Genomic DNA, 13,008 nt, shown 5'->3' with positions numbered 1-13,008 from the left:
GTGTATATTATACATATATATGTATATGTATATACACATCATATATACACATAGACAGAGAAGATATTAAACATCCAGAAAAAAAGATCATCTGTAGACAGACGACGGTGATAAGCTAATTTTTTAACCATGGCAACAAAATGGAAGCCAAAAAACTACAATGGACTCTGATCTATAATGTGCTGAATAAAAACTGTATACCTGTTGTAACTATCTTTCAGAAGTGAGGATAAAACAAAGTCATTTTCAGACAAAAACTGGGAGAGTTTATCAACATATTATCAGTAAATGCAGAAGGAAAATGATCCTATCAGGAATATCTGATTTGCAAAGAGTAATGGTAGGCAAAGAGTTTAGTAAGTATGAGAGCAAATATAAATTAATGTTGTCTGCATAAAACCATCATTTAATTGATATTGGAAAGTCATATGTTCTTTTTTGTTTTCATTTTTGTTTTTGAGACAAGTTCTTGCTCTGTTGCCCAGGCTGGAGTGCCTTACCCTTCCAAGTAGCTGGACCACAGGTATCTGCCACCACGTCTGGCTAATTTTTAAATTTTTTTGTAGAGATGGAGTCTCTCCATGTTGCCGAGGCTGGCCTTGAACTCCTGGGCTCAAGCAATCCTTCCACTTTAGCCTCCCAAAGTGCTGGAATTACAGGCGCAAGCCACCATGGCTGGCCAGTCATATAATCTTACATAAAACTCAGAATATGCAGCAATAAAATTTTGTATTTATTCGGGGGCAGGGGATGAGGCACAGCAAATTAGAAAAAGAAAGAATTTCCTTAACCTGATAACGGACATTAACAAATGCCTGCGACAAACATCCTTCTTTCTAAGGAAATGTTAAAAGAATTCTCTTTGAGATCAGAAACATGCAACAGGATGTCCATTTTTATTGCCCGTATTCAACACTGTCTGGAAGTGGTTACCAGCACAGGTAACACAAGAAAAAGAAAGAAAACCATTGATATTTGTAGATAATATGATAGTCTATGTAGAAATCCCTGCATAATCTATAGATAAATCATTAGAATTAATAAGTTACCAAATATGCTGGAAACAAACATAAATAAATAAGTCAATTGTATTTAATACAGTTTATTCCAACAGAATATTATGTGGTTGATAACTCTGACTTTATTAAAACTAAGAATTTTTGTCCATCAAAAGATACCGTAAGAAGGGAGAAAATGCCCCAAACTTATTTGCAAGACATATATCTGACAAATTATTGGTATAGAGAATAAATTGTGCAGGTAAATCAATAGAACTGCCCAAAAATACCCTGCACAAAAAAACTATAAAAAACAAGTAAAAGACTTGAACAGGCATTTAACATATGACCCAATAGGAATAGCCCGTAAACACATAAACAGATACTCATCATCACTAATGATAGAGAAATGCAAACGAAAACCACAATTCTTTTTCTCAACCACCAGATTAGCAAAAAATTAGGAAATTAGACAATACCAAGGGTTGGCATGGTTGGCGAGGAATGAGAACTCTTTTTTTTTTTTTTTTCCCAATCAGTTTGAGCTTATAAGGTTGCTCAGGTTAGCCTTGAACTCATGACCTCACCTTTGCAAGCGCCACGACCTCCGGCCGGAGCCACTTTGGACCCCGGAATGAGAACTCTTAAGCACTCCTGGTAAGAGTGTAAATTGGTACTATCATATTGCTTAGTAATTTTAGTCCTGTCTGTGTGCCCTAGAGAATCTGCACAAATAGATGAATGTATATGCATGCAAGAATATTCATAGTAGTATAGTTTGTAATAGAAAATGGCTGTTGTTTCCCAAATGTCCCTCAACACTAGAATGAATACATATATTTGAGACATTACATTCATATGAGGGAACACTGCATAGCAATAAAATGAACTTGGTTGTATGTATCAAGATGCATGAATCTCAAAAGCATGATATTGAACTGATGCAGCAAGATACAGAATACAGGGAGAAACACTAGAACTGGTAATATTCTATTTCCTATGCTGGGTGGCTGGGTTCACAGATCTACATTCTATTGTAATTCTTTAAATATTACATATATGTAGGGCATATTCTTTTGTATGTATATGTTACAATAGAAGGTGTCAATGCAATCAAGAATGGGAAAATGGATTCCGTTGTTGAAATCATTTACATTATCAACAGGACCAATATGAACAAAAATAAGGGCTGTAATATTATACAAATGGTTATTTGCGACTTGGGATAAAGTTTACAGTGTCTTCCTCATACATGGATTCAAAAGGTGATGTAATGAAGGTGGTGTGCTCGAAAACTGTTAGACAACTCAAAAAGTGGCTCTGGTGATGACAAAGACAATGATACTGAAGATACGAAAAGAGGAATATTTTCATGAAAATATCAAAATATCATAAAACATTTTCATGAAATTACAGTGAAAAAAGTACTTTTAAATTAATATTTTACATGTGATTTTTAACTACGCACACGTGACTGATTAATCTAGTTTCATAATACAAGTTGCCATTTATTTCCTCTACATTTATAAAACTGCATATATATTCAAATTGGCCAAAATCTTTCTTTCCAGTCATCTTGTTGGGATTATGGGGTTATATGTGGCACATACCATTCCTGTATATGTTAGAATGGAAAGGGTTTTACCTGGAATGAATTTTTGCCATTTCTGATCCACATTGTACTTCACACAGTAATTTCCTGAAGGAAATATAATGATCTGTTCATCGAAGTAGAAGATATTGTTGGCCACGTGGGATCGAAGACCAAAAACATGCAGCGACTGAGCTACCACGGCTGACATGGTTTCGCGCCAAAGAGCTCTGCTGAAGATCGGGGCAGAGCTTGAGAGTGGAGAGCATCGCCACGCCTCGGCCCCGCCCCCGGCCGGGAAGCGACCCGGCCTCCAGGACACGCCCCTTCCCGCCCCTTGCTCCTCCCCTTCCCGCCCCCGAAGTCCTCCTCCGAGCCACCCCTGCCCCCGCGGCTCCTTTTTCTCCCTTTTCCTTGTACGCTCACTGCTATCAGCTCCTTCTGGCGACCCTCAGGTACCCCCTCCTACCTTTAGCTTCTCTCTGGGTCAGCAGACCAGGTATCCAGAGGCTCTACCTGAACGGATCCGAAGCGACCTGGGAACGCTCAAACGCCTTAGCGGTTCCTATAGCAACGACAAACCGGATGTATGGTCTGCCGCCGGAAGCGGAAGTCCCAATCAAAGAGTTGAGCAGTAGCTTTGAGTTACTGGCGCTGGTGAGACTTGGTGGCACGTGGAGCCAAGCCGTGGGAGTAGGGGGCTGAAGGCAGGCAACAGCGGCCAGGGCCGCCCTCTGCTAGCCGCTTGGGATACCCGGCTTCTTCCGGTAGGTGTGGGACGGGCGTGCGGCTAGATGGACACTCCCCCGCTCTCGGGTTCGGAGTCGGAGTCCGATGATTCCCTAGTCACAGACAGAGAGGTAGGTGTGAGCCGAGCTCGCGGTGGGTGGGCGTGGGAGAGGGGGCCTTACCCCCCTGGGAGTGACCGTGCTTCTGTCCTGCAGTTGCAGGATGCGTTTTCCCGAGGGCTTCTGAAGCCAGGCCTCAACGTCGTGCTAGAGGGGCCGAAGAAGGCAGTGAACGACGTGGTGAGCTGGGGTGCTGGGTACTCGGATATGGGATGCGCACCAGGCGCTGTTGGGCTTGGGAGACCGATTCTTGTCCCAGGAAAGACGCACCCTGCACCTTGCCAAGAGGGTCAATTACCTGTCCGGGTATTGGGGATTAGCGGTTTGTCCCTTGGCCTTGCACCCTGTGCTTGTCAAAGACAAACTCAAGAGTTTCCCTTCTTATGAGTTCAGTGTCTGGATTTCCTAGAATGGCCTGAAGCAGTGTTTGGCAGAGTTCAAGCGGGATCTGGAATGGGTTGAAAGGCTCGATGTGACACTGGGTCCGGTGCCGGAGATCGGTGAATCTGAGGCGCCAACACTTCAGAACAAGGACCAGAAAGCTGTTGATCCAGAAGACGACTTCCAGCGGGAGATGAGTTTGTATGTTTGTTTTAAAATGTTGGAGAAGTTGAGTATTCTTACGCAGGAGAGTGAGAAAGAGGAGAAATTAATAAACCTGCACTCAGAAGAGGCAGAAGAGTAGGGAGAATGGCTTCTTTTGACTGAGAGTAGCTAGGAGATTCTCCCTGTTTGAGAAAAGAGCTCCTTGGTCCATGGTCACGATTCAAAGTCCAGTTTATGGGCTAATTTGAAATACTCATGTTAAAGTTTTTTGTGCATGCTTCAGTTATTAGAAAAAAAAAACCATTGCTTATGGGATGTTCTTGTGTGGAATTGCTTTAGTAATTACATTAAGAATCCATAGTTGACATTAGTTTGTTAATGGGTACCTTTAGAGTAGTCATTCTCTAAAACTAATTTATTTTTAGCAACATCCGTCCCCTTTTTAAAAAATGGTATATGGCTACATTTATTTCTTTCGAGATAGAGTCTCGCTCTGTCGCCCAGCCTTGAGTGCAGTGGTGTAATCTTGGCTCACTGCAACCTCTGCCTCCCAGGTTCAAGCAATTCTCCTGCCTCAGCTTCCTGAGTTGCTGGGATTACAGGTGCCCACCACCACGCCTGGCTAATTTTTGTATTTTTAGTAGGAACGGTGTTTCACCATGTTGGTCAGGGTTGTCTCGAACTGCTGGCCTCGTTGTCTACCCGCCTCAGCCTCCCAAAGTGCTGGGATCACAGGCATGAGCCACCGTGCCCGGCCTATGTTTCTTTTAGATACTAAATTAGTGAAGTTTGGTTACGGTTTTTGTTTGTTTGTTCTTGCTGATGGAGGTCAGATTTTGAGAGTCCGGTGAAAAGGAACGTAAGGCCCTTTTCCTTCACTTCATTACACCTTTTGTCCTACAATTCTCAGCTACCGCCAAGCCCAGGCTGCAGTGCTTGCAGTCTTACCCCGCCTCCATCAGCTCAAAGTTCCTACCAAGCGGCCCACTGATTATTTTGCAGAAATGGCCAAGTCTGATCTGCAGATGCAGAAGGTAAGAAATAGAAATTTTCCTCTAGAAAGCCAAAATTTTGTACTTAAGCATATTCAGCTGGCTTAGAAAGATAGGTATGGGTCCAATAATGGGGAGCCGTTGTCAGAGAACAATTATTACCTCTTCCAGAGATGGGCTACTTCAGAGTCATGCCAGTTACCACCAATTAGATGCATATAAGAATGACATTTTTTCTAAAATCAGCAATTATGGAGCGGAACAGTACTGTGAGAAGTGTGGTTCCTGAGATAAAGATGGCCCATTGCATTTCCTAGCTGGCTTGGTCATGGCATGGTGTGCAGAGAAGACAACATTCTTGTTGTACCTTTGCCACTGACAGTGCTAGAACTTGTAGACAATTACTTTTCTCTGGGCCTCAGTTTTCTCCTCTATAAAATGAGGGATTCTTAGATGCTCAGATGTAGTACAGTAAAGAGTTGGGTAGAACTTGGACCTCATTTAACTTTGGAGGAGGGGATTGCCAAAATGTAATCCAAGATATACTCGGCCCTCCATAGCCATGGGTTTGCATCTGTGAATTCAACCAAACTCGGATCAAAAATATTTGGTAAAAAAATTGAAAATGTTTCAAAAAGAAAACTTGAATTTGCCATGTGCTGAGAACTACATTGAATCCATGAGAATGAGGTGATGCGTAGCATTGTATTCGGTATGATAAGTAATCTAGAGACTATTTAAAGCAGAGTCTGGCAACCAAGGACTGGTTTTGTGGATGAAACTGGTCTGGAGGAGGGGATGGTTTCAGGATGAAACTGTTCCACCTTAGATCATCAGGCATTAGATTCTCATAAGGAGCATGCAACCTAGATCCCTTGCATGCACAGTTCACATTAGAGTTCATGCTCTTATAAGAATGTAATGCTGCCACTGATCTGGCAGGAGGTGGAGCTCAGGTGGTAGTGCTTGCTTGCCCACGAGTCACTTCCTCCAGTGCAGCCCAGTTCCTAACAGGCCACAGATTCATAGCACATTCATAGCAGTCTGTGGTCCAGGGATTGAGGTCCCCTGATTTAAAGTATACTGGAGGTAAGTGTAGGTTGTATGCAAATGCTACACCATTTCTATATAAGGGACTTGAGCATCTGTAAATTTTGTTGTCCATAGTGGATCCTGTAACTAATCCTCTACGGATACTGAGGGATGACTGTATTTAATTAGTACCCTTGGGTCTCATGCTGGATTTTAGGGAGCTTTTGTCTTGGTAGTAGTTCCCCTTCTCGCTGTGAACTCTGTATTCGTTCTCACTGACAACTTCTCATCCTTTAACTAAAATGTGTATGTTTGACTGAAAAGGCTAGGTACCTGATAATCTGCCTGGGTTTTTATTGTATATGTGGTATACCACAAAAGAGTGCTCAGGCTGCATACTGGTTTCCAGCTTCAGTCTACTGACAGTAGAAGTGAGGAGAAATTTGTCTTCTTTCCTGGACTTCAAATAGGCAGTTTGTATAATGAAACAGACAGCACACTGGGAGTGGGAAGGTGACTTTCCATCTCTGGCTTCACTGTGACACTTTTGGTAAAGTGTTCAACCTTTGGGCCACGTTGTCCTCAGGGGTTGGAATCAATGATTTATGAGTTCCACAGTTTTAGGGAATATCTGTTCCCTGCTCTAGTGCATCCTAAGCAGTGGTCATTCCAGATTCAAATACCATAAACTGACAGCATTTTGTGTTGTAGATTCGACAGAAGCTGCAGACTAAACAGGCTGCCATGGAGAAGTCTGAAAAGGCTAAGCAGCTGCGAGCACTTAGGAAATACGGGAAGAAGGTGAGAAGGAAAGTGTGCAGGGAATAGGAAGAGGCGGAGCCTGTGTGTTTGATGAGATTGCTGTGCTCTGACTTGGTCCCCTGAACTGAACTGTGTGTTGATCATGTGTTTACCATCTCTCGGTGTATGTGCTGGTATTCATGAGCACCATCTTGCCTGGACATGAGCGCTTCACCAGGAGTAGCATGGTGACTGCAGGCGAGCCATTCACTTCTCTGGGCTTTAATTTAAATTTTCAGATGAGCGGTTTCCAAACCTGACTTTATAGCAAAATCACCAGGGCAAATTTTTCAAAACAGAATTCTAGACTTCACAATCCCTGGGAATCTGTGCATGTTTCCCCCTCTTCCCCGAAAACTTTCCAGGTGATTCTGAAATGCATCCCGGTTTGGGATTCACTGGCCTGTGTGATAATCAGTCCCTGAAGAGGTTATTTTAATGATTGTCACCCAATCTGAAAGATTGCCTGTGTGTTTGAACTATGAACGTCTGAGTTCTTATGTAACACCAGATCAGGCATACTTTTCTTGGTTTTCCTTTTTTATTTCATGGTCATCTAAGAAAGAAGATGATGGGTTTTAAAGTTAGAATTATGGGAAGAAATGAATGTGAGGAAGATGGGCGTGGGTGTTGAGACTTTGTCAGCATTCGGACATAAGCATTTGTGATCTGGGCTGCAGAACTCTTGTCCACATGTGGGGTCGTTTCACTGATGCATTCTGAACAAAGTAAGAATAGGCCGGGATCCTGTCTCTACAAAGGGCCTGCCACGGATTTATTATTTCTTTGATCTGGAGGCAGATGGCTGAGATTATCTTAAAGACACCAATAATTAATTTAACCTAACCAAAGTTATTAAAAGCAAAGACAAACTCACTTGGGCCTATTAGTTCACTGTTTCTACTTTGAGGAAACATTGAGGAAGAGATTGTCAGCTGGGGTGAATTTGCTCCCCAGGAGTTTTCTGTCACTGCCTGAAGGTATGTTTAGTTGTCAAATGTGGGAGGGAGGGTGCTACTGGCATCTACAGGTAGAGGGCAAGGGTGCTGCTGAATGTCCCACAGTGCAGGACAGGCCCCTCCCCCCAGCAGTCTGTCCACAGTGTAGCAGTATCAAGATTGAGAAACTCTGTTAGAGTATTATAAAGTTTCTCCTTTTATTCTTAAAACCTTTTTCTTTTCTTTACCTGGGGACATTGTTTTTTTCTCTTCCTTTTGGTACTTTCATGCCTAGTAACAGTAAGTTAGATAGTTAATCTGTCCAAATATGATGGGAAAAATTGGATGTCGGCTTAAACATGATTTGCTGCAGTTTAGTAGGGAGGATTCTATAATAGAGTGAATGCTGGCTTTGGAGGCAAACAGCTTGGGTCATCTCAGCTGTGCACTTTTTCACTGTGCAACTTGGGCAGGTTAAATTCTGCGTGTTTCAGTTTAGGGGATAACACAAATTTCAACTTCACTGGATTGTTATGAAATAGATATATCTTCGTCTATGAAGAATATACCTAGATCTGAGAATATACTTAGAGCCCTTAACATAGTTTTTGGCACATAGTAAATGTCAAAGGGTAGCAGTATTAATCATGGTGTTGCTATTAAGAGAATGTGGACACTGGAGTAATGGTGTGGAATGGCTGTAACTGTCCTGGTGTTCATATCACAGGTGCAAACAGAGGTTCTTCAGAAGAGGCAGCAGGAGAAAGCACATATGATGAACGCTATTAAGAAATATCAGAAAGGTTGGTACCTCTCTCTGCTGGGGGAACAAGGGTAGCAGGTACTTTAGAGTTGATCTGAGCACTTAGTGCTTTGGAGCCTTCTTGGTTGATGTGGACCTATCGGATCTAAGTTTTGGAAATGGTGTTGGGGAGCAGGATGTCACTTTTAAAATCAGTGTGGCAAATAACAGCTTTATATGGTGGTTTCAACTTTTAAAATACAATGGTGCTGATCAGAACTGCTTCTTCACTTACAGGCTTCTCTGATAAACTGGATTTCCTTGAGGGAGATCAGAAACCCCCAACACAGGGCAAGAAGGCAGGAGCCAAAGGCCAGCAGATGAAGAAGGGGTGAGAAGTATTTTGGTATGGTTTCTTTGGTTCTGGGAGGTGCTGTGGGGCCATAGGTCACGAAGATGACAGGCGTAGCACCCCTACTGGCTCAGCTGTGAGTCCAGAGAATGCAGCTGCTGCCTGTGGCCAAGACTCCTAGCACTGTGTGATGGGTAATTTTAGCCATGTCAGTCTTTGAGGCATAAAAGAAGGCCCTTTTTAAACTTGTTTTTTTTTAAGACAGAGTTTAACTCTGTCACCTGGGCTGCAGTGCAGTGGTACAGTCTTGGCTCACTGCAACCTCTGCCACCTGGGTTTAAGTGATTCTTGTGCCTCAGCCTCCTGAGTATCAGGGACTACAGGCGCCCACCACCACACCCAGCTAATTTTTGTATTTTTAGTAGAGACAGGATTTCACCACGTTGGCCAGGCTGGTCTTGAACTCCTGGGCTCAAGTGATTTGCCTACCTCAGCCTCCCAAAGTGCTGAGATTATAGGCGTGACCACTGCACCCAGCCTAAGAAGGTACATTTAAGTATGTGGTACTCTTTAAGTAGATGCTGAGTAAAAGTTGAGTCCCCATCACACGGTGTGATGGTTGAGAGTTCAGGCCTAGGACTCAGACCCTGGCTCTGCCACTTAGTAGTAGGGCAGTTTTGAACAAGTTACCATACCTTTCTAAGTGCTAATTGCCTCATCTGCTAAGTTGAGGAAAGAGTATCTGCCTCATAGTATGAAGATTGAAAGAAGAATGCAGGCTCTTCAGTGTTTTGCATACCTGGATACCAGGCCTAGGGGAAATGATCATTTCCGTGTAAGGTAGTAAGTGCTATCTATGATAGAGGCATTTGGGGAGTAGTATTGAGGCAGCTTTTAGAAATACCTGATATGGGCTGGGCATGGTGGCTCATGCCTATAATCCCAGCACTTTGGGAGTCTGAGGTGGGCAGATCACCTGAGGTCAAGAGTTGGAGACCAGCTTGGCCAATATAGCGAAACTCTGTCTCTACTAAAAATACAAAAAATTAGCCAGGTGTGTGGTGGGCACTTGTAATCTCAGCTACTAAGGAGGCCAAGGCAGGAGAATCGCTTGAACCCAGGAGGAGAAGGTTGCAGTGAGCCAAGATCATGCCATTGCACTCTAGCCTGGGCAACAAGAGGGAAACTCTGCCTCAAAAAAAAAAAAAAAAAAATACCTGACAGGGTCTGGAGATGGATTTCTGGATTTCTGGAGGAGGGTTTGACTTGAGCATTGCCTGAAGCGTGAGTAAGAATTAACCACAAGAATAGGAGAGAAGCTGGGTTTGGGAAGAAGGAAGAGCTTGAAAGAGCAAAGCCATAGAGATGTGAAACCTCAGGGTTTTGTGAGGAACAGTAAGCCCTTGGTGTCACTGGGACTACAGTGCAAGGCAAGGAGGGGTGCGATGTGGCTTGGGAGACCTGCGCTGTTGGTTTGCCTTGTTGAGGAGCTTGGGGTTTGTCCAGAAGGCAGTGGGGAGACTAGGTTATAGGTTGTACTGACAATAATGAGCAAGTCATAGTCATGCTTTTAAAAAGATTACAGTGGATTTTGTATAAGTGAGGGACTTGAGGGAAGCTGGGAAATTGACAAGGAGACTAGTCCAGATGTGCAATGATAATAACCTGAAAGTGGCAACTGAGGGAGAAGAGAAGATGGACTGCAGGAACATTTAAGAGGTGAAATGAGCAGGACTCAGCAATTGAATTGGGTATAAAGTGAGAGAAGAACCAAGGCAGACTCCCACATGTTAGCCTGTGTGTCTGGGTTGGCAGGACCTGTGCCAGTCTCAAGTGAGCTCATATATACAGGAAGTAGAGCCAGTGCAGGAGGTGATGTGAATTTGGGGATGCTGAATTTGAGATCCCTATTGGATGACCTGTATTACATTTAATGTTAACTGCATATATTTACCCTTAAGAGGAATAGACACAACTGAGGATGATTTAACAAGATTTAGTTAAAATAGAAAGCTTTCCAAAGACACTAGGAAGCCACATGATGCATGTGGAGCCTTCCCTGCTTCTTGCTTTATTTTCCTGCCCTGGTGGTTAGAACTGTAAATAGTTGAGCTAGACGAGTGTATCTCGAGGGGCTGTAGCATAGGATTGTGGGGCCAAGGATGAGATTCTGGGTCACAGTAGTGCCTAAGGGGCTTTGCTCATAGAAAGAAAACTAAGAGTATTGCTGGGCCATCAGATTCATCAGACTTAACAGTGCTGCGGGTGATGTCTACGAACATTCTTTTCCAGGCCCAGTGCTAAACGACGGTATAAAAACCAGAAGTTTGGTTTTGGTGGAAAGAAGAAAGGCTCAAAGTGGAACACTCGGGAGAGCTATGATGATATATCTAGCTTCCGGGCCAAGACAGCTCATGGCAGAGGCCTCAAGAGGCCTGGCAAGAAAGGATCAAATGTAAGTGAGCCCAGGTGCCTGGGTGAAGAGCAGGCTCAGCCTCCCCATCCCACTTCCAACCCTCCCCTTTCCCTTCTCTTCTGTTCATCCTCACCCTCGGGCAGAAGGCAAGCTGCTATGTGACCAGATGTGGTATTTCTTTTTTTGTAGAAGAGACCTGGAAAACGAACAAGAGAGAAGATGAAGAACAGAACGCACTGAACAGCATCTTTGAATACAAAGAACCAAGAAAAAGGAATGAAGACTTTGCAGTTTCACAGCACATTTTTATCCCTTCTGTTGGTATCATGTTGTAAACGTTTCTTTCAATAAACTAAAAAAAATTACTAAACGAACACATACCTTTTGGTAAAATAGTCCAGACTAAAAGATTTAGATATTAAATGACATTGCTATCTATTTAGACATTGAGTTCAGATTGCCTTTATGTTATGATAAATGATGATTTAACTGACACCTCCCTCATTTCCTTTGCCTCATCCTTCTAAATAGTGATATTACAGTCAGTCCCTGTAGAGCTCAGTGCATTGTGGTAAGATTTCCTTTGTGGTACAGCTTTTGGCTTTTCCTCCAGTTAATCTTCACCTTGCATTCTTCTGCTTGCCTAATCTTCCTTCTGTATTCTTATATTCTTCGTTCTTTCCAGATGCTTTGTCATTTTACCCACTGTATAATTTTTCTCCTATAACCTAGATATGCCACACAACTGTCACCTTTTTTCTGGACCTTCTAAGTTGGCATCATTATTTCCAGAATCCCATATTTTCCCATCTTGGCATATGCTGCTTTTTCTGTGTACCATTTTTTAGTATCTTACTAAGAAAAGGAAGATGAGAGGTAAACTTTTTATCTCCTTGCATTTCTGAAATTGCCTTTAATTTGGCTGATAGGAATTTCCTCCTTAGAATTTTGCAGGCACTGTTTCTAGGTTTTTTTCAGTTCTAATTTGGGGGAGAGAGATTTCTTTATTTTTTAAAATATTTATTTACTTATATATTTTTTGAGACATAGTCTTACTCCATCGCCCAGGCTGGAATACAGTGACACAATCTTGGCTCACTAGAACCTCCGCTTCCTGGGTTCAAGTGATTCTGCCTCAGCCTCCTGAGTAGCTGGGATTACAGGCATGTGCCACCATGCCCGGCTAATTTTTGTATTTTTAGTAGCTACAGGGTTTCGCCATGTTGGCCAGCCTGGTGTTGAACTCCTGACCTCAACTGATCCACCTGCCTCTGCTTCCCAAAGTGCGGGGGTTACAGGCGTGAGCCACTGCGCCCAGCCTACATTCATTTTATTGAATATGTATTTTAGCTTTCATTTATCCCCCAAGAGTTCCTTATTCTCTAATTGGTCATTTTTCATATTTTACTCATTGTCTGGATGCAGTATCTTATATCTCTCAGGATATGATTATAGTTTTAATTTTTTGATAAAGTTACCCTCTGTTTCTGCAGCCCATGCATTTTGATCTCGCCTTTCCCATGTTTGAACAGTAAAGTATTGTAAAAGTTAAGAAGCGTGGATTCTGGGGCCTGACTCTGTTACTTACTTGCTGTTTGACCGTAGGGATTTTAACATTTGCTTTGTCATCTCTGGCATAAATATAGATGTATCTACTTCATTGGGTTCCCATCAGCATTAAGTTAATCAACGTAAAACATTTAGAACATTGCCTGCCATATAATTAGAACATTATCTTAATGTGGTGTAATC

The 13,008-nt window shown here is 42.8% G+C and overlaps 2 protein-coding genes across 8 annotated transcripts in view; one reads left to right on the top strand and one right to left on the bottom strand.

Moving 5' to 3' along the window:
• Positions 1-3,167, bottom strand: part of CFAP57 (cilia and flagella associated protein 57) — an 85,601-nt gene extending 82,434 nt beyond the window's left edge. For 3 of the 4 annotated variants that reach the window (XM_017974620.4, XM_035251080.3, XM_002750729.5), the window contains exons 1-2: positions 3,059-3,167; positions 2,644-2,819 (exon numbers count right to left, since the gene is read on the bottom strand). In XM_017974620.4, the coding sequence (XP_017830109.1) occupies positions 2,644-2,800 (157 nt within the window). In that variant the 5' untranslated portion in view covers positions 2,801-2,819; positions 3,059-3,167. Of the gene's footprint in view, positions 1-2,643; positions 2,823-3,058 lie in introns of all 4 variants that reach the window. The other variant, XM_009001048.3, reaches the window with a different exon arrangement.
• Positions 1-11,627, top strand: part of EBNA1BP2 (EBNA1 binding protein 2) — a 108,591-nt gene extending 96,964 nt beyond the window's left edge. For 2 of the 4 annotated variants that reach the window (XM_078331435.1, XM_078331434.1), the window contains 10 exons: positions 1,538-1,655; positions 2,691-3,246; positions 3,534-3,617; positions 3,847-4,019; positions 4,894-5,017; positions 6,719-6,808; positions 8,474-8,549; positions 8,786-8,879; positions 11,133-11,295; positions 11,446-11,627. In XM_078331435.1, the coding sequence (XP_078187561.1) occupies positions 3,175-3,246; positions 3,534-3,617; positions 3,847-4,019; positions 4,894-5,017; positions 6,719-6,808; positions 8,474-8,549; positions 8,786-8,879; positions 11,133-11,295; positions 11,446-11,496 (927 nt within the window). In that variant the 5' untranslated portion in view covers positions 1,538-1,655; positions 2,691-3,174 and the 3' untranslated portion in view covers positions 11,497-11,627. Of the gene's footprint in view, positions 1-1,537; positions 1,656-2,690; positions 3,450-3,533; positions 3,618-3,846; positions 4,020-4,893; positions 5,018-6,718; positions 6,809-8,473; positions 8,550-8,785; positions 8,880-11,132; positions 11,296-11,445 lie in introns of those variants that run through there. The other 2 variants (XM_078331436.1, XM_002750706.7) reach the window with 2 other exon arrangements.
• Positions 11,628-13,008: the final 1,381 nt, after the last annotated feature.

This window comes from Callithrix jacchus, chromosome 7, assembly GCF_049354715.1.
Source record: "Callithrix jacchus isolate 240 chromosome 7, calJac240_pri, whole genome shotgun sequence".
Taxonomy (NCBI): domain Eukaryota; kingdom Metazoa; phylum Chordata; class Mammalia; order Primates; family Cebidae; genus Callithrix; species Callithrix jacchus.
The sequence above is the reverse complement of the archived record's forward strand: the minus strand, read 5'-3'. Positions and strand labels throughout refer to the sequence as shown.